The following is a 27,445-nucleotide window of genomic DNA, read 5'->3' on the forward strand; positions in this document are numbered from 1 at the left end:
ATGTGTCCTCTGCTGGCTTCAGGCTCTGCCCTCTCTTGGCTGCATTTGGGGCCCAGGTTCCCACGGGAGGCTGAGTTAGCAGATTGCCTTTGCCAGCGTTCCTGGGAGCCTGAATGTTTACAGGCACACAGGCCTGCATTCCACTGAAGCAAAACCTGGAAGTCTTTGCATTTCCTGGGTTCAAGAACAAGGTACAGTGAAGAGAAATGCTCGGCAGGAGGTGTCAGCTGCCCCAAGCCTTTACTGATTAAGCCTAAAGGGGGTAGGGCCGGGAATGGGACTTTGTACACTTAGGAAGGAAGCCTGAGATTCTAACGATCTGCTGTCAAGGGACCCCAGGAATAGAGGAGAGAAAGGCAGAGGAAAGGGTTTTGGGCAGAGTTCTGGAGAGGTAAGGAGTAAGGGAGGGAGGTGAAGGAAAGGGAGTCCTGAAGCTGCAGCCACCACCCCCAGCCCAGCCCACAGAGGGGCTGGTGGCCACACAGGGGCTGAGGTCTAGCTTTCTGGGAGGTGAGACCTGGAAGTCACTTTTTCTCTCCAAGCCTTGCTTTCTTTATCTGTAAAATAGAGAACATAACACATTACACAGTTATGAAGATTTAAGGAAGTAACATTTATAAAGCCCTTTTCAAATGCTTGAGATGAGAGTTGTTATTGCTTTTCTTGTTATCCTGGCACGTTATTATTGTTGTCTTAGTCGTTCTGGTTGCTATACAAAAATACCACATACTAGGTGGTTTAAACAAGTTTGTCATAGTTCCAGAGGCTGGAAAGTGCAAGATCAAGGCACCATGGGCAGATTGGTGTCTGGTGAGGGCCTGTTTCCTGGTTCATAGTTCTAGCCTCAACAAGCAGAAGGAAGGTGGGAGTTCTCTGGGGTCTCTTTTATAAGGGTTCCACCCTCATGACTTTATCACCAATCAGCAGCCTCACCTCCTCACACCATTACATTGGAGGTTAGGAATAAATTACATATGGATTGGGGGAGAGCACAAACATTTAGTCTATGGCAGTTATTATTACTGCATTCTATTATTATTATTACTAAGAGGAACTTGGCAGAAAGGAAATGAATCTGGGGATATAGTCCTGTGGCCACTGCTTCACTTCTTAAACTTTAATGTGCTCAGCTGGCCTGGGGTTCATGTTGAAATGCAGATTCTAATTCCACAGGTCTTGGGTGAGGTCTAAGGTTCTGCATTTGTAACCTGTTCCCAAGTAATGCTGATGTTGCTGGTCCATAGACCACACTCTGAATATCCAGATACTAAAACTATTCTGGTCCAATACAGTAGAGACTAGCCACGTGTAGCTTTTGGAGCATTTGAATGTGGCTGGTCGAAACCGAAGTGTGCCTGTAAATGGAAAATGCACATTGGACTTCAAAGACTTAAGAACAACAAAATATAAAATATCTCTCTAATAATGTCTTCTGATATTGATTACATGTTTGAGATTATAGGATACAGCTAGTGTCAACTGAAAAATTAGTCACAACTTGAAAGTAGAGAATTATTTTATTTGGTGGGGATGTTAAGGACTCCCAGCCCAGGAGGCAGCATCTCAGGAGCCCTGAGAAAATTGCTTTGAGGAGGCAGAAAAGGGAGTCAGGCGATATACAAGTTTGGAACAAAGAGGGCAGGCAGTATGAACATCAAAGATTATTAAGTATGGAAAACCAGATATTAAGGAATTTAGCTTCAATCTGTAGGAGGATGCTAGCCTCTGGGCTCACTGAATTCATTCCTTTCATATGTCCCTCTGGAGAAGGAAATGACAACCCACTCCAGTAATCTTGCCTGAAGAATTCCATGGACAGAGGAACCTGGCAGGTTACAGTTCATACAGAGTCAGGCATGACTGAGCAACACTCACTCACTCATATGCCCCTCAGCTATCTGGGGCCAAACCCTGTTTCTTGATTGTTTACATCCTTAATTCTTTGTTCACCACAAGGCATGCAGAAGTAGTGGATGGTTGCTTCTTGCATTTCCCACCCCTTCCCCAGCTCTTCAGCAATCACCATAGGGGGCATCGCATCAGATGGATAGCAGGCGTTGCATTCCCTTTGGGGAGCCTGCATTCACATTTGGAGGCCCAAAATCACTGATGGCTGTGGCATTTCTTGCCCACTGATATGGCAGGAAGTATTCCATTCCACAAGGGCTTCCCTTGTGGCTCAGGCGGTAAAGAATCCACCTGCAATGCGGAAGACCTGGGTTCAATCCCTGGGTTGGGAAGATCCTTTGGAAAAGGGAATGAACGGCTACCCACTCCAGTATTCTGGCCTGGAGAATTCCATGAACTGTATAATCCATGGGGTCACAAAGAGTCAGACACAACTGAGCGACTCACTTCACTTCATTCCATTCCATTCCACAATAGTTAAATAAAATGTATTCACCTGTTTCTTTTTAATTTTTTTGAATGAAACTACCAGAGAATTGTGCATTACAGGAGAAGGTGTGGTTCATATCACATATCTTTTGGAAGGTGCTGCCCTGGAGCTTTCTTCAGACTTGTCAGGGCAGTTCAGGATTTGCCAAAGGCTTTTTGAGGGATTCAGTTTGAAGGACTGAGCCTTGGGAGGTGGGCTCTGAGTTCCTGCCCTCCACAGAGATCCAACAGGCCGTGAAAGGTGGAAGAAATGAACCTCAGGCCCAGGGAGGAGAAATGATCAAAATCACACCATGGAACTCAGATTAAAGCCCAAGACTCTGCTCTACAAGCTGATATGTGCTGTGGTCACCCTAGGGCTGACCACAGGTTTCTCTCCAACCTCAGTCTCCCTAAGGCCCCAAATTCGTGATGACATTCTCTCTTTTCTTTGATGACAGGCAGGAGGCAACATGAGGCTATGGCTAAGAGAACTGGTCCTCCAGGCACTGAGAAACGCTCGGGGTATCTGTGGGTCTCATGGGCAGCCACCGCCTCTTCCTGTCCCGGAGAAGATTGTGGCCACATGGGAAGCCATCAGCCTGGGCAGGCAGCCAGTGCCTGAGTATTTCAACTTTGCCCATGATGTGCTGGACGTGTGGAGTCAGCTGGAAAAGGTGAAGCTCACAGTGTCCTAGGGTCCAACTTGGGCATCAGATTCCTCCTTCGCAAAACCCCAGTGAGTCTCGAGGCTGTAAGACACGTGTACATCGTGGCTTGAGAGTTTTGCAAGTCTTAAAATTTAAACTGTGAGCATTTAAGCCTTAAAAAAGCTATTATGACTAAGTCTTGGAGCCTTAGACACCCCTACCTAATCCCTAGTATTCTCACATTCCTAAACCCAAATTACCCAGGGGGAGAGTTATGCCCCAATCAAATCAACGATTTGATTTTCTTTGAATCATTCTGAGCAAGTGAAGGAGAAAGTTTTGTACTACTACTAATCTGGTTTTAGTATCTTCCTCACATTGGCTCCATCCCTTTTTAAATACGGGGAGAGCTTGGCTCAGGCTCAAACTTTTCACAGATCACAGCAAATACATAGGATTGAGTTCAGATGATCTTGATTTCCTTGTATGTCTCAGTGCATTTGCTCCCTTCTTTATCTTCCCTTCCTTGTCTGTCTGTTGTGCCTCTCTTTGTACTGTATGTTAAAGATACCTTTTGTTTATAGTAGAAGAATATAAACTTTATCTCAAAGAAATTTATTTATGTTAATTTTAAGAAGAGCTTGTTTAAAGAAAAAAGATGAGCTAAGTAATATTGTAAGTAGACGTAGTAATAGTCTACTGTTAGTGGATATGGTTAAATGTATGGAGGTGGTATGAGAATGACTGAGATGTAAAAGTAAGTTTTGCTGTCAGATGTGCTTTATCTGCTTGAAACATGACCTTGAGCAAATCGCTAGGCTCCTTGTATCGCAGTTACCTCATCTATAAAAATGGAGTCATACAGTATGCCAACTGGAGCTGTGAGAATTCAATGAGAGGTAAGAGACTGGGGACAGGGTGCTCCTTTACTATCTATAAAGTGTAAGATTTAAAAAAAAAACAAAACCACATTAAGCTTATCCAGTGCTTCCCTGAAATGACCTTCCTGCCAGGCTCTGTAGTCCCCTGGATTTCATAAGCCCACAGGCTATGTGGGCCTGAAGTGGCCCCAGCTCCTTGCCTGTAGAGTGGGGATGACAGCAGCTCCCTCCTGCCTTGGAGAAGGCAATGGCACCCCACTCCAGTATTCTTGCTTGGAAAATCCCATGGACAGAGGAGCCTGGCAGGCTATAGTCCATGGGGTCACAAAGAGTCAGATGGGACTAAAGCGACTTAGCATGCATACACACAAGCTCATTCTTAGAAGACTTCTCCTCATGAAAAAAATCAAACAAAGAGGGTTAAGTCAGCAAAAATAATGGAATAAGAACTTTTTGAAATTTTATTCTCCGTCAAAGCAAAACAAAAAACTTAGTCATAATCAACTTTTCAGAACTCTAGAAACTAATTAAAGATTAGAGTAATCCAGGGAACGTATACTAAAGACACTCTGGTTAACATCTGGGTGTACCTCAATGAAAATGCCCCAGAGATATTATCTCATTATGCAAAAATTACATATCCTTCATGACTATTTTGAAAATGTTAAAACACATCTGATGAAATTTAACTTTCAGCAGCCAGGAACTAACAGAAAATAATTATGTGTTATGTTATGCATACTTTTAAAAGCTTACCTGAAGTCTCTTCTATAAAGGAATAGTATGAATAAGTTGATCTGTATGTTTTAAAAACTGAATTGTTATTAAGGCAGAAATTATGAAGTTGCAAAAAAATGACAATATATACCAAATTGATTTACATACTCAATGTAAGCTTTATCAAAATTCCAGTAGACTTCTTTGCAAAAATATACAATCTTGTCCAAACAGTCATGCGGAAATGCAAGGGACCCATAATAACCAAAACAATCTTGAAAAAGAAGCACAACCTGGTGGACACACACTTTCTTATTTCAATGCCTACTACAAAGTTACAGTAATCAAGACTGTGTGGGAAAAAAAGAAGAAGACAATTTGGTGCTGGCATAAGGATAGGCACAGATGAATGGGATAAACCTAAGAATCAGAAATATACCCATAAATCTATGGGTATATTTTACCTTTCAACAAAGGTGCCAAGAAAATTAAATGAGGAAAGAATTGCCCTTCCAATTAATGGTGCTGGCACAACTGGATATTCACATGCAAAAAAAGAATGTGATCCCAACCTCACACCACATACAAGAATTAACTCAAAAATGGATCAAAGACCTAAATAAAGGAGAAAACAACTATAAAATTCTTAGAAGAAAATATAGGTGCATATCCTGGATTAGGTAATGGTTTCTAAAGTATAAGCAATGAAAGAAAGTAGATAAATTGAATTTCATGAAAATTTCTAGCATTTGTAGGTCAAAATGAAAAGACAACCCACAAAATCACATATCTGAGATATATAATTTATGTATATATGTGTGTGTGTGTGCATATACATATATATATAGCACATATCTGCAATGTATGAAGAACCCAATTAAAATATTGGCTAAGTATTCAAATAGGCATTTCTCTAAAGAATATAAACAAATTGCCAACAGACACATGGCAAAATGCTCAACATCTTTATTCATTAGGGGAATGCAATCCCAACCACAAAGAGGTACAATTTCATACAGAGTGACATGGCTAAAAGCAAAAACAGACAAACAAAAAAGTGTTGGGCAAGAAGAAATAAACAGAAAAAATAGGGAAAGAAAACCAAAGTGTTTGCTAAGAAGTGTTAACAAAGATATAGAGAAATTAGAAACCTCATACATTACTGGTGGAAACGTAAAATGGTACAGATGCTGTGGAAAACAGTTTGGCAATTCCTCATAGAGTTATCATATGACCTAGCACTACTCTCATAGGTGTGTATCCCAGAGAAGAGAAAGCACATGTTCATACAAAAACTTATGCATAAATGTTCATAACAACTTTATGGAAGTGGAAGCAACCCTAATGTCCATCAGCTGATGAATGGATAAACAAAATATGGTCTATCCATGCAGTAGAATACTATTCGGCCATTAAAAGGAACGTAACAGCAGTACATGCTACAACATGGATAAACCTTGAAAACATGCTAAGTGAAAGAAACCAGACACAAAAGACCACATATTGCATAATTTCATTCATGTCAAATAACCAGAATAGACAAATCCATACAGAAAATAGTTTAGTGGTTGTCAGGGGCTGGATAAGGAAAGAATAAAGTGTGACTACTAATGTGTAAAACATTTTTTTAGGATAATGAAAATTTTCTGGAGTTAGATAGTAGTGATGGTTACATAACTTTGTGAATATACCAAAAACCCTTGAATTGTGTGCTTCAAAATGGTAAATTTTATGGTAGGAGAATTGCATCTCAATTTTTAAAAAAAGGGAGGACACAGAATAGTGTGAATCTTAGGCTATCTTTTGCGTTAAAAAGATGGGATGGAAAAAAAGAATATACTTATGTTTGCCTAAAGATGCACTAGAAGGATTTGCAGGAAACTAATAATATTGGTTGCTCATTGAGACAGGTGAAGTGGGGAGCAGGATAGGCACAGTGTGGAAGAAGCCTTCTCAATGCATGTTTTTTCATATCATTTTGATTTTTTAACCCTGTGACTTTAATAACTATTGTAAAAAAAAGTTAAAAAAAAAGAAGAGCAAGCAAACAAAAATCCTCACCCATGTCTTCCATTTCTTTTTTGCCTATACAATTCTCTAGGCTGGCCACCGGCCCCCAATCCCTGCCTTCTGGTGGGTTGATGGTACAGGAGCAGAGGTCAAGTGGAGCTTTGAAGAGCTGGGGGAGCAGTCCAGGAAGGCGGCTAATGTGCTGGAGCGTGCCTGTGGCCTGCAGCCTGGAGACAGAATGATGCTGGTGCTCCCACGGCTCCCGGAGTGGTGGCTGGTCAGCGTGGCTTGTATGCGGACAGGTCAGTGAGCCGGGTTGAGACTCCCAGGTGGGGCTGACACAACCTGCCCGAGTTTGGGCAGCATCCACAAGGTCTGGGAGATGGAGCAAGTTGAACCTCATGTGGAGTTTTGTTTACTTTCCAATCACAGCATGATTGTGTGCAGGGGCCAGAGAGCACTGTAATTGATCAAAGCAGGTCAGTATGTGTTTCGTCAAACGTTTCCACTTTCGTCTCAGGTTCAAAGGATTTGTTAACAAAGTAAACCACTCGTTTTATGCAAGTAGAGAATACAGATATTAGAGAATTATTAGAGAGAATTAGGTATTAGGTATTAATTAAAATTAGAGAATTAAGTATTAGAGAATTATCTAGCTTACTTTCAACATACCAACATTAAAAGAAAAGAGAAATAGAAAAAGCAGAGACTACATCACCAAATTGGGTTTTGACCAACATCCAGACTTAAACAGCACGGGGAAGCCCCATGTCACAGCACATTTGGAGTCCCGATTGGGAAAGGGTCCCAGGCAGTGTCGACTCCATGGGTGAGACTTCAAAGATTGCACTTCAGTGTTCTGTTTATAATCCCGGGACTACAAAAACTGATCTCATCATCAATCTGTGACCAAATCGCAAGCCTGGTTTCATGTTAATGCTGTTTGTTTTGTCTTGTAAAACTTAGAATGTTGCTAAGCCTGGGGCTTGGTTGGCCAGGCCCCCTCTAGGGGCTCAACAATCTCAAGATTTCTCCCTCATCTTATCTTTGGTGCTGCAAGTCTTGCATTCACAACAGGCAGTCACTCCCAGTCAGGGCTGTGTCCCTGAAGGTTAGAGGCAAGGTCAGAGGACTGCTCAGCTTTGTCTCTGAAGCCTAAACAAGACTACTCGTTTAATTTCCCTAACAATGTGAGGCAGCAGGGAGTGCTGAGGACTGTGGTGAGCCAGAGCTCACATGCCTCACCCATCAAGGGATGACTGCTGTCTTGAGCATATTGATCTTCAGACGGTTCCTTCCTCGAAGGATGGGAGGCCAAAGGATACAGCCCTCAGTGCCCCAAGAGCCTCTGCTGGCTCTGTCCTATGCACATGTTGAAAGGGCTGGAGTTTTTAGGCAGATTTTTCAAAAGCAAGACATCGACTTTTGGTGGAAGGCTAGTTTCTCCATCACCTAGGAACTTTCTACCACTTAGAATGTCGTCCACTCCCTTCCAGTCATATCTGTAGAACAATCTACCTGAAATCTGTTGTCACAAATGTTTGCAAATCAGTACAAACTCATATCAGAAAATTAACCTTTCTGTATGATCAAGCTTAATCCAACCATTTTGTGAATAGGTTGTTCTCCCCAAAATTTTGTTTTTACCTATTTTTGGACAACAAATAAAAGTGAGCACCATTACAGTGTATCCAGCTCTGAAGAAAAGAAACAGGCACACAGGTTTGGGGACTTCTCCATATTCTGCCATGAACATAAAATCCATTTAAATGAGGACTGAGGTAAGGGAGCTCCTGAGGATCTGCTCTGCTCCAAGCACTGTGTTAGGCACCTTGCATGATCAAAACTTCTCTTTGCAGTATTATTATCATTTGTCTCCAGTTTCCCCAATTATACACATACCCTATTTCTTTGCTGTCCAAGTAGCTCAAGACCATGTTCTCCATCGCCACATCAAGTCTAGCATCCTGTTCATTCCCAAGGCGACACAACCTGAATGACCTCACATTCTCACATCCCCATGTTCTCCTGATAAGCACTTGTCACTTTTCTTCCAGTCTATGGTGTTCACCTCATTTCTCTTGCTGACAGCTCTGGCTGTCCACCATCTCTGGGCCACCAAAGCTCCGGATAGAACAGACTTGTATTAGAAACAGCTAAAACAGAGAGGTGGAGTGAAGAACCAAACTGCTCAGCTCCCAAAGTGTTCATGCTGGGCTTTAAATTCTGTAAAGTTTGGGAGATGGAGAGAAGGGAAATGAGGGTTTTGCTTGGACTCCACCCTATTTGGGATTGGCCCTTTCCTCTGTCTTCTGTCCTCATTCACTGGGTGGCCGATTGTTTTAGGATCTCTTTCTTCTCCTCTGTGAAATGAGAATGTTGGACTCAGTGGAGTGTGGAGTTGTTTACAGCCTGCATTTTGAGATGTTCAAGTGGTTTTTCAAGTGTCTGATTAAAATTTTCCCCTGCTTTCTGCTTCCTTATCACTTCCCCTTAAGAGTAGATGAACTCAACTACTAGAGTGGTTTTTTTTGAAGTAATATGGGGCCATGGAGCCCCCACTGCTATACCCTTGCCCCTGCCCCTAGTGACCCACACCCAATGCTAAGATTCACTATAGCCTTTTGTTTGAAAGGCCTGAAAAAGCATTGAATTAGGTAATCTCTGCGTGTGTGCTTGCTAAGTTGCTTCAGTCTGTCCAACTCTTTGAGACCCTATAGACTGTAGCCTGCCAGGCTCCTCTTTCCATGGGATTCTCCAGGCAAGTATAATGGAGTGGATTGCCATTTCTTTCTCCAGGTAATTTCTAGGACAATGTAATACAGTGTTCAAGATCATGGAGTCTTAAGGTTACCACTGCCTGGGTTCACAGTCACAGCTCTACAACATTTTAGCTGTATGATCCTGGGATAGTTAATTTCTTTAAGGCAGAAAGGTCTAGGTCTTAGTGTTTTGAATCTGCCAAATGGGTTTAATGATAACGTCTACTTTCCAGGGTTGTAAGAATTAAATGAAATAATGCATGTAAAGTTCTTAGCATGTGTAAATGTTCTGTAAATATTCTCTGAATTTTAATATTTTATCATTAATAGTGCCTTTTCCAGTTCAGGCATTTTAAGTATCTCTGGCCCTTTCCTGCTTCTATCTGGGAATATCTGGTCTGGACCTGTTCACAGGGGTCTTCCCTGTCACCCAGGCAACATCCCCTCTCTGTGTGGTATCAGGGGCCATCATGATTCCCGGCATCTCTCAGCTGACAGAAAAAGACCTCAAATTTCGGCTGCAGGCATCCAGAGCCAAGTCCATTATCACCAGTGACTCCTTGGCTCCACGGGTGGATGCCATTAGCTCCGACTGCCCTTCCCTTCAGACCAAGCTGCTTGTGTCAGACAGCTATCGGCCAGGCTGGATGAACTTCAGGGAACTCCTCCGGTAAGTTGGAACTCTCCAGAGGCGAGCTTAAAAATGAGGCCAAGGCATTTCCCCCTGCGTAAAAAGAATGGATTTCTCATTGCACATGGAGAGAGTGAATCAGAAAGGCGAATCACTTTGGAAGCCAGACAGACCTGAGACCTAATCCTCCTGGGGACTACCTGAAGTTCCTTCAGTGGTATTCATTTAGTCAGTACTAGAATTGTCCCTAGATTTTTTTGTGCATTTGTCTCTATGATGTGGTAATAAATACAGATTATCAGATGGAGTAAATGAGATGATTTACATGATGCACTTAGTACATTATAGTGCTTAATGTATTCTGAACTGTGGTGTTGGAGAAGACTCTTGAGAGTCCCGTGGACTGCAGGGAGATCCAACCAGTCCAACCTAAAGGAAATCAGTTCTGAATATTCATTGGAAGGAATATGAATATTCATTCATGTTGAAGCTGAAACTCCAATACTTTGGCCACCTGATGCAAAGAACTGACTCATTAGAAAAGACCCTGATGCTGGGAAAGATCGACGGCAGGAGGAGAAGGGGACGACAGAGGATGAGATGGTTGGATGGCATCACCGACTCAGTGGACCTGAGTTTGAGTAAACTCCAGGAGTTGGTGATGGACAGGGAGGCCTGGCGTGCTGCAGTCCATGGGGTCGCAAAGAGTCAGACACAACTGAGCAACTGAACTGAACTGCATGTATTCCAGGTGTTGTGCTGAGTTAGCATTCACCTGCATTCAATCTTGCAACAAAAATTTAGCTAACATCTGTTTTGTGACAAGCATGGTATTTGATACTCAGACAATAATGAATCAGCATTGTCTTATTTAATCCTTGAAAAACCCTATAAAGTGCACTTTACCCTAATTTTCCAGATGATGAAACTGAGACCTGGAAAGATAAAGTGATGTGTTTGAGATGATGCTAAGTAATGACGTCAAGGTTGGGACTGAACCAAAGCCATTTGCCTTTCAGTAAGGACTCGTGGAAATCAAACTGGGCATTTGAGATTTTGTCTTGACTGGAGGCCAGAACTAAAATGGGTCCCTCACATGGGCCTGCACTGTTAAGTCACAAATGCTTGTCTTCATAGATCAGGGGCATCAGATTCACCTGCTATTTTACTTTCTTTTTTTTTTTTGACTAATCTCAGCATTTGTCTCTTGTCCCTAGCTTAAAAGAAAACTTTGTGTCACTTGCATTTAATTGTATTATAATTTTTAGGACTATAAGACTCACAAGCACAGGTTATAAATAATGTGTCCTGTATTTTACAAAATATTATATTTCCAACGTATGGCCTTGTCTGTACTTTCCTTATATTCCAGTATAATTATAAGCAGCTGAAACTTGAACAGAAAATAATCAATATATGTAAGAAATACAGTTAAATACAAAGATGTATTTAAAAGTTTGAGGACATGGTAAATGCTTTTTTGAATGTCCTTTCCTACAATAGAATATAAACTTTCTACCATAAAATTATGGAAATTATTTATTTATTTGAGTGTGTGCTTAGTCACTTCCATTGTGTCTGACTCTTTGTGACCCTATGGACTGTAGCCCACCAGGCTCTTCTGTCCATGGGATTCTCCAGGCAAGAATACTGGAGCGGGTTGCCGTGCCCTCTTCCAGGGGATCTTCCTGACCCAGGAATCGAACTCTCATCTCTCATGTCTCCTGCATTGGCAGGCAGGTTCTTTACCACTAGCACCACCTGGGAAGCCCCATTTTATTTCTTGATTTTGGGGTGAGGTTTGAAATACAGATTTTAAGTTCCCACATCTGACCTACTTGCTGCTGCTGCTAAGTCGCTTCAGTTGTGTCCGACTCTGTTGCAACCCCATAGACGGCAGCCCACCAGGCTCCCCCGTCCCTAGGATTCTCCAGGCAAGAACACTGGAGTGGGTTGCCATTTCCTTCTCCAATGCATGAAAGTGAAAAGTGAAAGTGAAATCGCTCAGTCGTGTCCGACTCTTAGCGACCCCATGGACTGCAGCCCACCAGGCTCCTCTGTCCATGGGATTTTCCAGGCAAGAGTACTGGAGTGGGGTGCCATTGCCTTCTCTGCTGACCTACTTAACCAGACATATATGAACAAGGGCCCAAATCCTTATATTCAGTGATCTGCCCACGTGATTTTGATGAGTGTCAGGCTGGTCTGAATCAGCAGGCTCTCAATTTTGGCTGTCATTAGAATTACATAAGGAACTTAGGGAAAAAAAAAAAGCAGTGCCCAGGCCCACCAACAAAGATTCTGATTCCATTTTCTTCAGCTTGGAGCCCACGAAATAGTATTTATTTCAAAAAACCTATCAGGTGATCCTAAGATGCAGCCAGGATTGAGAAATAGTGAGTTAGAACATTCTCCAAATCACAAAACTTTTAGGAATTACCCACATCTCAAAAATCCAAATTTAGGGAACACTTAAGAAAACAACTCTGAATTACCAGGAACTGAGGTAGAACTCATAAATGCTGGTTCCACCAGAAGGTCTCATGCCTTGATAAAAGCACAGGTTTTTTTGAGTGAGTCATTTAATTATTCTGAGCCTCAGTTTCCTTATGTGCAAATGGTTATAACCCCATGAGGTGATTGTAGGGGTCAGAGATAACAAGCTGGAGCTTCCAGCAGGTACCTTACACATGGTATTTATCACATGTAGCCTGTCTTGTTGTTATAGATATTACTGTGACTGTTGGCACTCCTAGCAGTACCCCTGTAATATTTTTATATTTTACAGGGAGGCATCCACGGAACACAACTGCGCAAGGACCAGGAGTCAAGACCCAGTGGCTGTCTACTTCACAAGCGGGACGACTGGGGCCCCCAAGATGGTTGAGCACACCCAGGCCAGCTACGGACTGGGCTTTGTGGCGAGTGGGAGGTACCAGGGGTTGGCTTGTCTGGTGGGTCCAAGAAGAGAAAAGTAGGTAGGTGAGCTGGAGGAGTGTGGGTGAAGGGGAAAGTGGCAGGAGTCAAAGTTAGGAGCTAACAAGGGGGCAAATCAGGTAAAATCACAAGGCTTTAGGCTTTACTTTGAGTGAGGTGAGAAGCAACTGGAGGTGTTTCTGGTTTGTTTGTTTTTTTTTTTTAAGTGTGGTAAACTACATGTGCCATTAAATCTACCATTTTAAACATTTTAAGTATATAGTTCAGTGTCATTAAATAAATTCACATTTTTGTGCAATCATCCCCACCATTCAACTGCAAAACTTTTTCATCTTGCAAATCTGAAACCCTGTGCTCATTGTACAAAATCTCCCTAATGCCTCCTACCCCCCAGCTCTGAAACAACCATTCTACTTTCTGTCTTAATGAATTTGACTACTCTGGGAACCTCATAAAAGTAGAAAAATACAATATTTTTCCCTTTGTGTCTTACTTATTTTACTAAGCATAATGCCTTCAAGGTTCATTCATGTTGTAGCCTATGTAAGAATCTCCTCCTTTTTTTGAAAGAAATCTCCTTCTTATTCTTTGAACTGAATAATGTTCCATTGTGTCTATACTAATACTGCTTATTCATTGCTTATCCACTGATGGACACTTGGACTGCTCCCACCTTTTACCTGTTGTCCATTGTGCTGCTATGAACATGGGTGGACAAATATCTGTTCAATTCTTCTGGATATATAATCAGAAGTAGAATTGCTGGAGAACATGGTGATCCTATGTAATTTTTTGAGGAACACTGGAGTATTCTGAGCAGAGGAGTGACAAGATATGATTTGCTTTTTTTTTTTAAAGGATAACTCAGAATATTGGGTTAAGAATAAACTATAGGAGGCAAAGGTGAAGCAGAGGGCCACTTAAGAGGCCAGTGCATTGAGAGGCAAAGGTAAAGTCTTGCCTGGGGGAATAGCAGCGGAAGGAGCTAGAGGAAGTGTGATCCTGAAAGTATTTTGAATGCAGACCTAATAAGATTTGATGAGAGGTGAGAGACAAACCTCAAGGATGATGCCAAGTTTATGCTTATACTTACTAAACTATAAGCCCCTCCAAGCAAGACTAATCATTCATTTCTCTATCCCTAATGGTAAGGGCAAGATAAATACTGAACAAATATTGACTGAATAAATAAAGTGCCCTTCCATATTATACTGAGATTACTTGTTCCCTTAAGTATCACTCTAGACTTTGAAGTCTTTGGAAGCAGCACATTTGTCTTTTTGATTCTGGCTTAGGAGATAAGAATATAGAAGATGCTCAATAAATGCTTTGGAGGCAGTTTGGCTCTATGGTTCTTATACATATATGACAAGTGTAAGTGAGTGAGTAAGGCTCCAAAGAGGAGAACAGACTGATGTAATTCTTTTTAAAGGTAGAAATATTGCTGAGGGTTCTCATTTTCTCCCATTTCTGGCAGGAGGTGGGTGGCCTTGACCAAATCAGACATCTTCTGGAACACAACCGACACTGGCTGGGTGAAGGCAGCCTGGACTCTCTTCTCTGCCTGGCCTAATGGATCTTGCATTTTTGTGCACGAGTTGCCCCGGGTTGATGCCAAATTTATCCTAAATGTAAGAGATAAAAACACCTCTTCTGTGTTGGGCATAAATTAGATGAGTGGGATATAGGTTTTGAGTTTGCAGGATAAAAAGCATGAATCAGTGACTATAAAGTTTCTTTGATGTTGATATTAACCCAAAAGTCTCCCAGGACCTTCCATAATCTGGTTCATGCCCTCCTGGTTGTCTTGAATTATTGCCCATCCTCTAACTATATTCCTAGACATAAGACCACTTAATATCTCCAAACCTTTGCAGGTTCTATTTGTTTTTTTGTGGGGTGCCTTTTCTGGTACTACTTTCTTCCTCGTGCTCTTGTCAAAACCAGAGTTATTTCTCAACACCTTGGGGGAAAATTATAACCTCCTCCTCAACATTGTGTGCTGCTGTCCATGGTGCAAAGCATGGATAGTTCACCCAACCCTGGGCTCTCCAGCCCATCCTTCCAGGATTTTCTCATAATCCATGTCCCCAGTGAAGATATAGGGCATCTTTCTTCTGCCCTCCACATCCTAACCACAATTTTTTAAAATATCAGAGGAACCATCTGCCCATGTTCTTTGCATTGAGGCAAGCTGTATAACATGGTGGCTAATAGAATAGGCTGGGCCATTAGTCAAACCCAGCCTTTGATCCTACATCTGCCATTTGCTCACTGTTTTCTTGGGAAAGTCGTGTAATCTCCTTGAGCCTCATGTTTCTCATTGGCAGGGAAGAAAGGGATAATAAGGTTCTAGAGAGCTGTTATGAGAATTAAATAATATTAGACATATGGCCTGGCACATAGTAGGTTCTTAACACATATTAATTATTTTATCATCATTATCAAACTCACCATCATTATTACTCGTCCAGGGCTTGATAGACCAACGTGTGCCTTCTCCCTCCACCTCCCCCAACTCTGAAGTAGTGTGTTAGTCATCTACTGCCATGTAGTAAATCACTCCAAAATATATTAATTAAAAAGGGGTTTCCCTGGTGGCTCAGTGGTAAAGAATCCACCTTCCAATGCAGGAGACACAGGTTCAATCCCTGAGTTGGGAAGATCACCTGGAGAAGGAAATGGTAACCCACTCCAGTATTCTTGCCTCAAAAGAGTCAGACATGACTTAGTAACCAAAACAACATCGAAATTTAAAGCATAATTATTTATTATCTCACAGTTTCTGATGATCAGGAATCTGGGATCAGCTTCCAGGTGGATCTGGATCTGGGTTTCTCAAAGGGTTGCCGTCAAGATGTCAGAAAGCTATGCTCATGTCGATAGTGGCATTATTCATAATTGTCAAAAGGTGGAAGCAATCCAAGTTCTATCAACCCAGATAAAATGTGACACATACTTGCAATGGATTATTATTCTGCCTTTAAAAAGAAGGAAATTCTGCTACATACTACCTCATCTTGAAAACATTATGTTAAGTGAAACAATATATAGGACAGAAGAACAGATAATATATAAATACCTAGGGTAATCAAATTCATGGAAACAAAGTAGATGGTCAGAGGATGGGGGGAGGGGAAATAAGGAGTTATCATGTAACAGATGGAGAGTTTTAGTTTGGGAAGATTACAAAAGGTTCTAGAGGTGAATGGTGGTGATGATTGCAAAAGAGCATGAATTTACTTAATACTGCTGGACTGTACTTAAAAATAGTTAAAATGGTAACTTTTCTGTTATGTTTATCACAATAATAAGAAAAAAGATGTCAGCCAGGGCCGCAGCTATCTTGAGATTTGAGACTGGGATTGGAGATTATGTTTTAAACTGCACTTATGTAGGTTTTAGAAAATTTCAATTCCTCACTGGTTCTTAGCCAGAAGCTTCAGTTGCTCACTACATGAACTTGTCCATTGGACGACTGGAGTGTATTCACAACACAGCAGCTTGTTTTTCCCAGAGTGAGTGAGCCAAGAGACAGAGAGCCAGCGACAGTGCCCAAGGGGAAGCTGTAGTCCAAACGCCACATCTGTGTTATGCTATTCGTCACATAGACCAAATTTGGTACACTGTGGGAGGGGACCGAGTTTGAATACTGGTAGGTGGAAATCATTCCAGGCCACCTTGGAGGCTGGGTACCACATGGCATTTTCAACTTTTCTCCTCTGGTAATGGGAATATAAAGACCTGATTCACCCACTCCCCCTCCGTGAAATCCCACCCTCGTAACTCTAAGAAGCTCTCCACACTTTGTTTTTGTTTAGGCTCTGTCCAGGTTCCCGATCACCACCCTCTGTTGCGTCCCCACCATGTTCCGTCTACTTGTGCAGGAGGATCTAACCAGGTATGGCTCATCCTCTTGGTGCTTTGGTGCTTTTAGATACCCAAGTATCTAAATATATAGCACAGGAATCCCTTATAACACGTGTCCCCTCTTATTCCAATTTTTTTTTCTCTCAGTGTCTCTCTTTCTCTCTCACACACACACATGTATACACATACTCACAAGCATATATACCCATATCCTTTGTAGACACCTCTTAGGAATGAACTTCTGGCCCCCAAGAATTTGCAACCAAATGGAACTGAACTGAGCAGAACTTAGCAGTCTGAAATTTCCGTGCTTACACCCATATACCCATAGGCCATTCCCTCAGCAATGAGATTAGAAAAATTGATGGATAATTGCTAATCACCTGTGGAATAGGTTTGTGGCCAGAGCCTTAGGTCTGCTGGGACTAACAAATCCACCACAATGGAAGCTCCATCCCTAGTCCCATACTAACTCCCGCCAGCCATTCTCAAGTGAATGCCACTGGACACCCAACAGAAGGTAACAAGATACTGCAGATGGCTCCCATCTTGGGTGAATCCAAAGCAACATCTTCTGGTAGGGCGAGTTTCACTGCTGGGGTGGGTAGAGAGAGGCCCATGCCCATTGGTAACCTACTGACCCTCATCTCTGTCTCCCTTGTCTATTCTCTCCCAAATAAAGGGAGTTGCCCCAACCACCCTTATCTTCCCTAATCCCATATATCTGGTCATAAAGTGCCTAAGAGAGTGAGTTCTTCCATGATTCTCAAGGTTAATTCTCCTATGATGTAAGAATTCTTCATAACCATTGATCTATTGTGAATATTTACACAGCATGATTTGATCAAAAGCAGACTTAGAATGATTTGTTCAAGCAGAAAGTGATTGAAAGATACTTGGTAATATTAGGTAATAGCCAAACCAATTTAATCCAAAGGGGAAAATGATCACAAATTTATTTACAGTCTCTTATCTTTCACATTTTGAATAATTTGTTGAATACTTTTGCAACATATTTAATATCTGTCAGAATTTGGGGGTTTCTAAAGGGCTACTTTTCTATCTTCTTAGTTGTTAATTGATTTCTCTTTTTCACAGGTGGTTGTCCTAACCAACTTATTATCAATCAGTTTGTTTGCAACTAAATCATTTTGACCAATTCATGTGGAATTCACCAGTGTTATGCCAAAGCCTACTGTATGAAGTTCTGATTTTATTTCAAACTCAGATAAGATTTTTTAAAAAATTCTCTGTCCATGCCTGCAAGGTCAGGGCACTTGGGGCAGATTTATAATCTTTAATAGTATGGGAGCCTATGCTTTAGTGCCTCGAGGTATCTGCCAACAGTGCTAGAGTATTGGATTGGGCATGGGGATTCTAACATATGTGGCCTTGTTTTTTTGGCTGAGAAAGGTACCAGTTTCAGAGCTTGAGACACTGTGTGACCGGAGGGGAGGCTCTGACTCCTGATGTGAGGGAAAAGTGGAAGAGCCAGACGGGCCTGGAGCTGCACGAAGGCTATGGCCAGTCTGAAACCGTGAGTACTACCAGGCCAGTCCCTGCCAAGGCCACCTCCATCTGGGCCCTCAGACAGTCTGTAGGGATAGCTGGTCTGCAGAGCCTCCTGCGTTTCTGGCTGTCGTCTCTGTGACACCTTCAGGGACTGCCCTGTCCACAAGGAGGAGAAGTGAAGTTGCTTAGTCATGTCCGATTCTTTGCGACCCCACAGACTGTAGCCCACCAGGCTCCTCCGTCCATGGGATTTTCCAGGCAGGAGTACTGGAGTGGGTTGCCATTTCCTGCTCCAGGGGATCTTCCCCACCCAGGGATCGAACCCAGCTCTCCCGCATTGCAGGCAGACGCTTTACCATCTGAGCCACCAGGGAAATCCATTCCCCGTTCACAAGGAGAAGCTAGTGACAAAACACTAGCTTTTGTTAGAAACACAATCAGCCTTTCTTCTCCTTTGTTTTAAAGGTAATTTAATTTCACAATGACACCATAGCCAGCAAACCAACGCTTGTGGCTGAGGTGTTTGTCTCCACCAGGACGGCCCAGTCTGTCTCTGGTCAGAGCCCAATCTTAAACAGCATTCTCTGCAGCCACCTGGGCACAGACTTGGTCATCAATTGAGTCTTTTAGCTTCGTGATAGCTTAAGTTCTTTATGTGTGAGTGTCCGATTGAATGTTCCATAAGTGTTTGTTCTCTGTGGAAAGAACTGAAGGAAGAAAGGAAGGAAAGGGAGGGAAGGAAGAAAGGAAAGATGAAAGGAAGGGGAGAGGAAGAAGAAAGAAGGAGACAGAGTTTGAAGTCAGAGTGAAAGGAAAGGCATGGGCCAGGAAGGAGACTGAGATAAGCCGCCTCCTTATTGGTTCTGGTTTCTCTTCAGGTTCTAATCTGTGCCAATCCAAAAGGGATGAAAATCAAGTCAGGATCCATGGGGAAAGCATCCCCACCATATGATGTACAGGTAGGCAGCCTCCCCCAACTGTTGATAAGACTTGAAGAAGAGAGCAAACACACATATCTGGATTAGCAATAGCAGACAGCCGGCAGGCTGGCCTGGCTGTACAGACATCAAGACACCATCCTGTGATCTCTCTGCCAGGTTGTAGATGAGGAGGGGAACATCTTACCTCCCGGAGAAGAAGGGAATGTTGCTATCCGTGTCAGACCCACCAGGCCCTTCTGTTTCTTCACGTGCTATTTGGTAAGTAACAGGGAATGGCCATTTTCATAGCAATTGCACTGTGCCAAGCATGGTGCTCTATGCTTTATGAGTATTTATTTGTTTAACTTTTGCAATAACTGCATGAGTTGGCACTAACATTGATAAGATGTTATTATCAATAAGGAGGCTGCTATAGAAAGATGAAGTGACTTATCCAATATTGATCACTTAGTATTAATATGTACAGGACATGGGATTTAAATGTGGTGTGTCCAAGGGCACATTCCATCATTTTAATGATGAGATAAGGGCAACTCAATCATTTTAATAATGATAAAATCAAGGTTCAGAGAAGGGAAGGGACTTATCAAAGGTCAAATTAAAATTTCTTAGAAGAGCCAAGTTTTCAGGGTTCTTTGCCTTGAATCTTGTGTGGGTAAGGGTTTGCTGTCAGGGCTTGTGTCCTGGGTTTCCAGTCCAAGTTTCTGTGATAATCCAGTAATTAATTCTCCCTTATACCCACCTTGGGTGGTGTTTATGACACATTCTGTTTTCTCCAAACTCTTCTCTACAAAACTCTGCTGACCTGGTTCTCAATCCTGGATGCTCATTAGTAGCAGCTTGGAAGCTTCACACATTACTGATACTCAAGTTTCAAGTCAGTGAGAGGCAACTTTCTGAGAATGGGCATCAGCTCCCCAGGTGATCCATATGTGTGGCCCAACTTTATAGGAACTCCATCTGCTGTGTATACAGCCATCAGTCAGCAGCAATATTGGAAGAAGCAGATGAAAAACAGTCCATTTGTTTTTGAAATGCTGCACATGTATTTTGTGACTTTTCTGTGATTACAAGCAGAAAATCTTTCATGACATTCCATTTAAAGTCATAGAAAGCTACCTACAAAACAACAACAATAATAAGATAGTAATTCCATCAAGCAGAGATGATGTGAAAATTTAAATGCATTTCCTTCTAATCACTTTTGTAAACAAAAGTAAATCCTTGACTTTCCTGAAGAATTTATTCCTGTATTCACTGAGTACCTACTTCATGCCACTAAGTATACAGTACTGGACAGGAAAGATAAGACCCTTGTCCTCATAGGGCTTCCATACAGGACCTTTGTGAGTCTGTGATCATGCTATTGAGAGTCAATGTAACATTTTTTCCTAACAAGAACATTTCCTTTCTTCAACTTTTTCATTTCATCCTAGCACTAGCTGTTAGTTTTGTTTCTGGGTGATTTTTAGCAAAGAAAATTCTTAAAGCATTTAATCTCTTCATGAGAATCATGGAACATTGAAAATTAATAGACATTGTCAGGCCAGATTTGCTCTGTGAATGCTGAGTTGTCAGTAGGACTGACCAGGTAAGCTCATCCCCCTACATTAATGTGTACATTCCAAATAGCTGAGATTGTCCTTGTCAATTAAACTCACGTGCCTACGTCAATTTTATGCCCAGTGTAAGAAATTTATTTATCTTCCTATGGAAACAAACTGTCAAATGCCAGATGTTCATTAGAATGTTGTTTATAACAGACAAAAAATTGTGGACATACTATCTGAATTTCTAACAGTGGGAAATTAGTTACATAAATGATATTACAGCACTGCATATTTAAAAAAAGGAGAAGAAGAGAGAGAAAGATAGAAAAAGAAGAAAAAGGAAAGGGAAAGAACTAAAAAGAAAATTAATCCAATTTCTAATAACATGAAATTGTTTAAATAAATAATATTGCAGTCACACAGGGGAATATTATGCAACTATCTTATATTTCATTAGACTTTTTATTATTCTGAGGAGATGTTCATGATATATTGTTAACTAAAGTAAAATTGGATTTTAGAAACACATAGAACAGAATATTTTGCATTCACACAAATGTGTATATGCATAGAATCACAGATAAGCCATGAAAAGGTCCCATATACAAGATTAAATTTTTAGCCTTAGTTATCTGAATAGTGAGACTGATCTTTGGTCATCCTTCATCTTTATTTTGTATTTATTTGATAAGAAATATATGATTATATAATACAGAAATGATACATTTTTTTTAAATGAAAGGATCCTCAAGTATAGTTTCACATATAATGGGCAACATACCATACCACAGCTTTGTACTAGGTACTTATTAACATCATGTCATGAGTCTTTTTTGTGGCACTCAGTATTTTGGGAAAAATTCATTTTTTATGACTACTTAGAGGTCCTCCACTCTGGGAGTAATATGATAATTAAGCTTTGTATAGGACATTCCCTCCTGAGGGCCTTGGTCTGCTGGCAGCACATTGAGGACATCCCCGTGCCCAGCCTGACAACAAGCATCATTACCCTGAGAAAGTTAGAGACGCATTCACAAAAACATTATCATAAGTCTCAGTATCTAATAGAACAAGTTTCTCCTTCTTACTTAACTTCTTTAGAAATGTTTTACCTACTTACTCTTATTTCTCTTCTCTTTCATAGTCAGTTTAGAATCAACTTGTCAGGTTCTCTGGAAACTGTTAGCATTTTAGTTGAAGTTGCATTGTTCATAGATCAATGTGTGGCTAATTAACATATTTATGATATTAAGTGTATCTTTCCAGTTATGCATATCTTCTTTGATGTTCTAGAGAGTTTTATATTTTCTGTATATGCTTCTTATAGATTTTGTGTTAGATTTACTTTTAGGTATTGATAGCTTAGCCTTTTCTTTATTTTTCAGAATGCATTTTTAAAATTAAAGTATAATTTACATACAGTGAAATGGCCCTGTGTTACATGTACAGATCAATAACCTTTGACATGTGTATTCACCTGTGTAACCACCATGGCAATTAAGATATAGAACATTTTTTATTTCCCCCAAAAGTTCTGTTGTGCCCTTTGGCAGTCAACTCCCAGACTCCAGGCAATTGCTAAATTGCTTGTCATCATTGAAGAATAATTTTCCCCTTTATTAAAAAAAAAGAACTTTATATAAATAGAATCAAAGTAGTAACTTGTGTGTGTCTGCTTTCTTTTTTTCAGCACACATTTTTGAGATTCATCTGTATGTGCCGATAACTTGTTCTTTTTTCCTGTTGAGTGGTAGCTTTTACTTTAAAGCTTTGAGAATCAGAATTTGATGTTTTATTTCTTTCCTGTACCCTTGCTTTTGCCAACCATCCCCTTTCTATTTTCAGTGATTGCTGAGCACAAAGAGTATCAGTGTGCTCTTTTATCCTGAAAAAACAGCTCAAACTGGGGCTTTGAAACAACCTAGGGGAGTGGGATGGGGAGGGAGGTGGGAGGGAGACTCAAGAGGGAGGGGACATACGTATACCTATGGCTGATTCATGTCAATGTTTGATAGAAGTTAACACAATTCTGTAAAGCAGTTATCCTTCAATTAAAAAATAAATTAATTAAAAAAAAAAAAGACAGAGCTAACAGCCCTGTGCCCACCTCCCTGCCCACACAAGTATGCTGCCTAGACACGTCTAAGCATGGTAGTGAGTGTCTGTCCCTGGCAGCTTCCTTTTAGTTAAAAAAGGGAAAACCCACAGATTCACAGCTTCCTTTTAGTTAAAAAAGGGAAAACCCACAGATTCACAGCTTCCTTTTAGTTAAAAAAGGGAAAACCCACAGATTCACAGCTTCCTGTCCAGTGGGGACTTCTGGCCACTGGATTTCCTGTTGAGGGGTCCTCAGACATCTGCAAGGGACTGCTCAGGCCATATGCACTGGGTGACTGTGTTCAGATGGCCCTTAATGGGCTCACTGTGTCTTTCAGGACAACCCTGAGAAGACAGCAGCATCAGAACGAGGGGACTTTTACATCACGGGGGACCGAGCCTACATGGACAAGGATGGCTACTTTTGGTTCATGGGAAGAAATGATGACGTGATCAATTCCTCAAGGTCAAGTTGTCTACACTTTCCTTCTTCCTTTGAAGTTTCATAGGAGAGAGGAGGACCCTTGAAAGAGTTTGTTTTTCTCTTCCAGCTACCGGATCGGGCCTGTTGAGGTGGAGAGTGCACTCGCTGAGCACCCAGCTGTCCTGGAGTCTGCTGTGGTCAGCAGCCCAGACCCCATCAGAGGGGAGGTAACTAGTCCAACCAAGAGCATTACCTCCTGGTTCTGTACTTACTAGCACCCAGCAGAGTAACCTGGAAGGCCCAGGTTCACCCATATCTCACTCCATCCAGGTACCGCAAAGCCTGAAAAGCCACCATCAGGCAAACACACATGTCTTTTGGTTAAGCATTGCCTTCATGTCTTTAAGGATACAAATACTCTCCAGAGGGACACCATGGGAAGATATAAGCACTTTGGTGTCAAATGGACATGGAACTGGATCCAAAAGGGGCTATTAGATGGAGATGTTGGTGGCAGGTGCAGACTTTGTCATTCATCCTGTCCAATAAAAGGTCTTTTCCATCTGCAGATGAGAGTATAGTGAGCACACCAAACATGGTCACTGTTGGCTGTGACCTGGTAGGGATAGCCAACATGAGGGATGACATAATAAATACCCCAAGTGATCTTGAAATGTCAGATGTGCTCAGTCACTCAGTCATGTCCGACTCTTTGCAGCCCCATAGACTGTAGCCTGTCAGATTCCTCTGCCCATGGAATCTTCCAGGCAAGAATACTGGAGTGGGGCAGCCTTTCCTACTTTAAGAGATCTTCCCAACCCAGGGACCAAACCTGCATCTCTTGTGTCTCCTGCATTGGCAAGCAGATTCTTTACCACGAGTACCATCTGGGAAGTCCATGATGTATCAGAAAGATGAGCCAATTTCAATAAGCTGGCCTTTCTCAGGAAATATGCAAATACCTTCCAATGGGTGGCAGAAGAAGGGACAGTATGAGAGAAATAAACTCATAGGCAGACCTATGAACTTTTCAGTGGCTGTAAATCCAACATAATCCTGATGTATAATGTAGTTACTTTATGAAAGTTAGTACAAGAACAAGCTACATCCTCAGAAGCCTCAGGAGAGAGGAGTGACTTGCAAAGTCTGGACCCTGGACTGCTCACAGCTGCATCTTCTGGGAGCTTTGTTTAAAATACAGATTTCTAGACTTAAAGTGAGACTTGTTGAATCAAAGTGATTGGGGATGCAGCCTTAAGGAATCTTCATTTTTGACCAGAAGCCCCTAGCCAAGTGATTCTGATACCCACTAAAATTTGAGACCACTAATATACAGTGAAGGCGATGAGAGTTCCATCTTTGAGGTACAGAAATTGTGCCTGGAAAAGTATGCCTAGTCCTGCATGCCCCAGATTAACTGGGGCTGTGACAAATGCCTGTGTGTTCAAAGTTAAGTCAAGTATAGTGCTCAGAATAGAACCTGGCACATAGAAACTGTTTGATAAATGCTGGATAGTTTTAACAGTAAGAGAAGGCCCTTCCTAAAAGCCAGATCTATCTGCACCTAAAATGGTATGAGATGCCCACCACTGGAATATATGTAAAGACAATGAACCACTGCTTCGGGTATTGTTGGCAGAGTTGTATGCTGGCCTTTTGAACTCTTCCATGAACTCTTCCATGGTTTCCATCAGAAACCATGTTCTGTTGTGCCTGAGTTTTGGACTGTTTCTTATCCTTAGCAAGAGGCAACCTGCAAGAAAGATACAGGCAGAGAGAGCTAAGGTGCAGAATGTCCAGGATGTTTCAGGATGCCTGAAACAGCTGTGCAGAAAAATGCTTGCTGATTGCAAATACTCATACAGGCAGTCTCAGAAAGACCCACCACCCCTTGAAAATGGTATAAATTGCACACCCCACCCCCCCAGTCCTGCCTCTCCAACCCTATTCCTAGCTGCCTTCGTAGATAGGAAAACCTGTAAGTAATGAGCCCTAAAAGACTTCCCTGGTGGCTCAGATGGTAAAAAAAAAAAAAAAATCTACCTGCAATGCAAGAGACCTGGGTTCGATCCCTGAGTTGGAAAGATTCCTTGAAAAGGGAATGACTATCCACTCCAGTATCCTTGCCTGGAAAATCCCATGGACAGAGGAGCCTGGTGGACTACAGTCCATGGAGTCACAAAGAGTCAGCCACAACTGAGTAACTAAGCAGACTCAAGCACGCTAGGAGCCCGAAGGAGGCTGTGAATGTCCTCTCTCCAAAGTATTGGCATCTTAAGAGAAGCATGTTGGTTTCTAACAGTGTCATTTCATGTATGGGGAAGAGTTTGGTAAATAGGATTCTAAATCACTCCATAAAAGCCATAATTCCCAATAATTACTCCCAATGATTGATCCTAAAAAGGCAGACAACAGAAAAAAATTGGTGTCCAATTTGCTGGCCGAGTCCAAGGCACTGGTAAAAGTTTCATGTTGAGCTGGTAAATGTAAGCACTTATTCACAAGGCTTGGTTAAAGAGAAAAGAGTTGTTATATGGGGACTGATTCTTTGTTTTTTCCTTTGTTTGGTTTTGGTTCTCTCAACAGGTGGTAAAGGCATTTATAGTTCTTTCTCCAGCCTATTCCTCGCATGACCCAGAGAAACTAACCCAAGAACTCCAGGAGCATGTAAAAAGGGTGACTGCACCATACAAGTACCCCAGGAAGGTAAACATCTGGAAGTCCTAGGACTTGAAAAGCTGGGAAATCAAGTGGGTATGTGCTCCCTGCACTCCTACTCAGGGCCAGGCACTAGGAGTGTGAAGACTGTGTAACTCTGGCTGCTGCTTCATCCATGTCTCCCTGTTTCTTCACTGGGCCTTCCTTAGAGTACACTGTGTGCCCACCCTAAGAATTGGCATAAACAGGATTCAGTGGGTGGTACTGAAATGCTTCTGGAAAGTGCATGTATTTCAGGCCAGCTGTTTTTATTGTTGCCATTTGGGGAAAACCAGGAATCATGGATGCTTTCCAATGACATGTCAGAGGGTAATGATTCTTTCAGGACAGAAGTCTTGCTGTGAAATGATCATTGTAAAGAGTTTTCTTGTTTTTTGTTTTTATGGTCCCTAGATGGCCTTTGTTTCAGAACTTCCAAAGACGGTTTCTGGAAAGATTCAAAGGAGTAAATTGAGAAATCAAGAGTGGGGAAATGAGAAGCAACCCCAGAAAGGTCCCATAAGTCTCTGAAACTTCTAAGAGGAACTGGTGGGATCACTGGTTATTCCCCACTTGGAGCATCATCCTTTCAACCCTACTGAAATCGAAGGCTTGCCGTCTCCAAATGGGCATCTTTAGAATCACTGGATGACCCTGGAAGAAAACAGAGAACATCATTAACCACCAGTTCAGAGCCACTGACAGTCTAGCAACTGTTCGGTGGCTTGACTTCCTCATCTGTCTGGAGGTATCCTCAGTAGCTGCCCATGGGTCTTACTTCTTAATAAGCTTTTAGCTAGCCCTCCAAAGGACAGGTCACCAGAGTGTTGGGGGCACTTGTGATCTTACTGCCAGGGGCAGTATAACCACTTGACCCTTTTGATAAAGCTATTTGGTAATCATATCCAGGGCCAAAAAAAAATTAGTCATACTCTTTAGTTCAGAAACTCCACCTTTGGAAATCACTACAAAACAAAATATTCGAGAGATAGTTACTATAGAATTGTTTAAAACAGTGACAAATTGGGGGGGGGGGGAAATTAACACCTAAGTAATAGGGCAATGATTATCTAAATTGTGGTAGATTAACTCAATAACATGTTTTGTAGCTGGCCATTAAAAATGTGTGTTGGGAAAAATGGGCTAAATTCATTTTGTCTGAATAAAAATAATATATGTATAGTGGGGAACCACAACTATTTATATGACAAAGGAAAATCTACAGAAGAAAAAAGACCGGAGGGAGATACACTAAATGTTAATAGCAATTTTCTTGAGTATTGAAAATAATGGGTGATAGATTTTTTCCTTTCCCCACATTTCTCTATTTTCCAAGTTTTTCAGTGAGTATATTTAACTCTTTTAATGAAAAAAAATTATTTTAGAGAAA

At 41.6% G+C, this 27,445-nt stretch overlaps 1 protein-coding gene across 3 annotated transcripts; it reads left to right on the forward strand.

Annotated features, from left to right (window-relative positions):
* Positions 1-27,445, forward strand: ACSM5 (acyl-CoA synthetase medium chain family member 5). Of its 3 annotated transcripts, none has more exons than XM_043456436.1 (14): positions 4-191; positions 2,838-3,053; positions 6,726-6,936; positions 9,859-10,066; positions 12,816-12,959; positions 14,442-14,595; positions 16,786-16,865; positions 18,248-18,371; positions 19,225-19,305; positions 19,444-19,545; positions 23,273-23,400; positions 23,486-23,585; positions 25,945-26,064; positions 26,470-27,445. In XM_043456436.1, exons 1-14 carry the CDS (start codon positions 114-116, stop codon positions 26,584-26,586), a joined length of 1,863 nt encoding a protein of 620 aa, XP_043312371.1. In that variant the 5' UTR covers positions 4-113; the 3' UTR covers positions 26,587-27,445. The 3 variants fall into 3 exon arrangements, with proteins under 3 accessions (XP_043312373.1, XP_043312371.1, XP_043312372.1); XM_043456437.1 differs by lacking the exon at positions 4-191 and adding an exon at positions 242-391; XM_043456438.1 differs by lacking the exons at positions 14,442-14,595; positions 16,786-16,865 and having other exon boundaries at positions 1-191.

Source organism: Cervus canadensis, chromosome 32 (assembly GCF_019320065.1).
Source record: "Cervus canadensis isolate Bull #8, Minnesota chromosome 32, ASM1932006v1, whole genome shotgun sequence".
Classification (NCBI taxonomy): Eukaryota; Metazoa; Chordata; class Mammalia; order Artiodactyla; family Cervidae; genus Cervus; species Cervus canadensis.

What these genes read in the sequence shown, in the direction of transcription:
- ACSM5 (XM_043456436.1), top strand. Translation starts at nt 114, where the DNA reads ATGTTTACAGGCACACAGGCCTGCATTCCACTGAAGCAAAACCTGGAA. An exon ending in CGTGGCTTGTATGCGGACAG is followed by an intron (nt 6,937 to 9,858) that starts GTCAGTGAGCCG and finishes GTGTGGTATCAG; the next exon opens with GGGCCATCATGATTCCCGGC. An exon ending in CATACAAGTACCCCAGGAAG is followed by an intron (nt 26,065 to 26,469) that starts GTAAACATCTGG and finishes TATGGTCCCTAG; the next exon opens with ATGGCCTTTGTTTCAGAACT.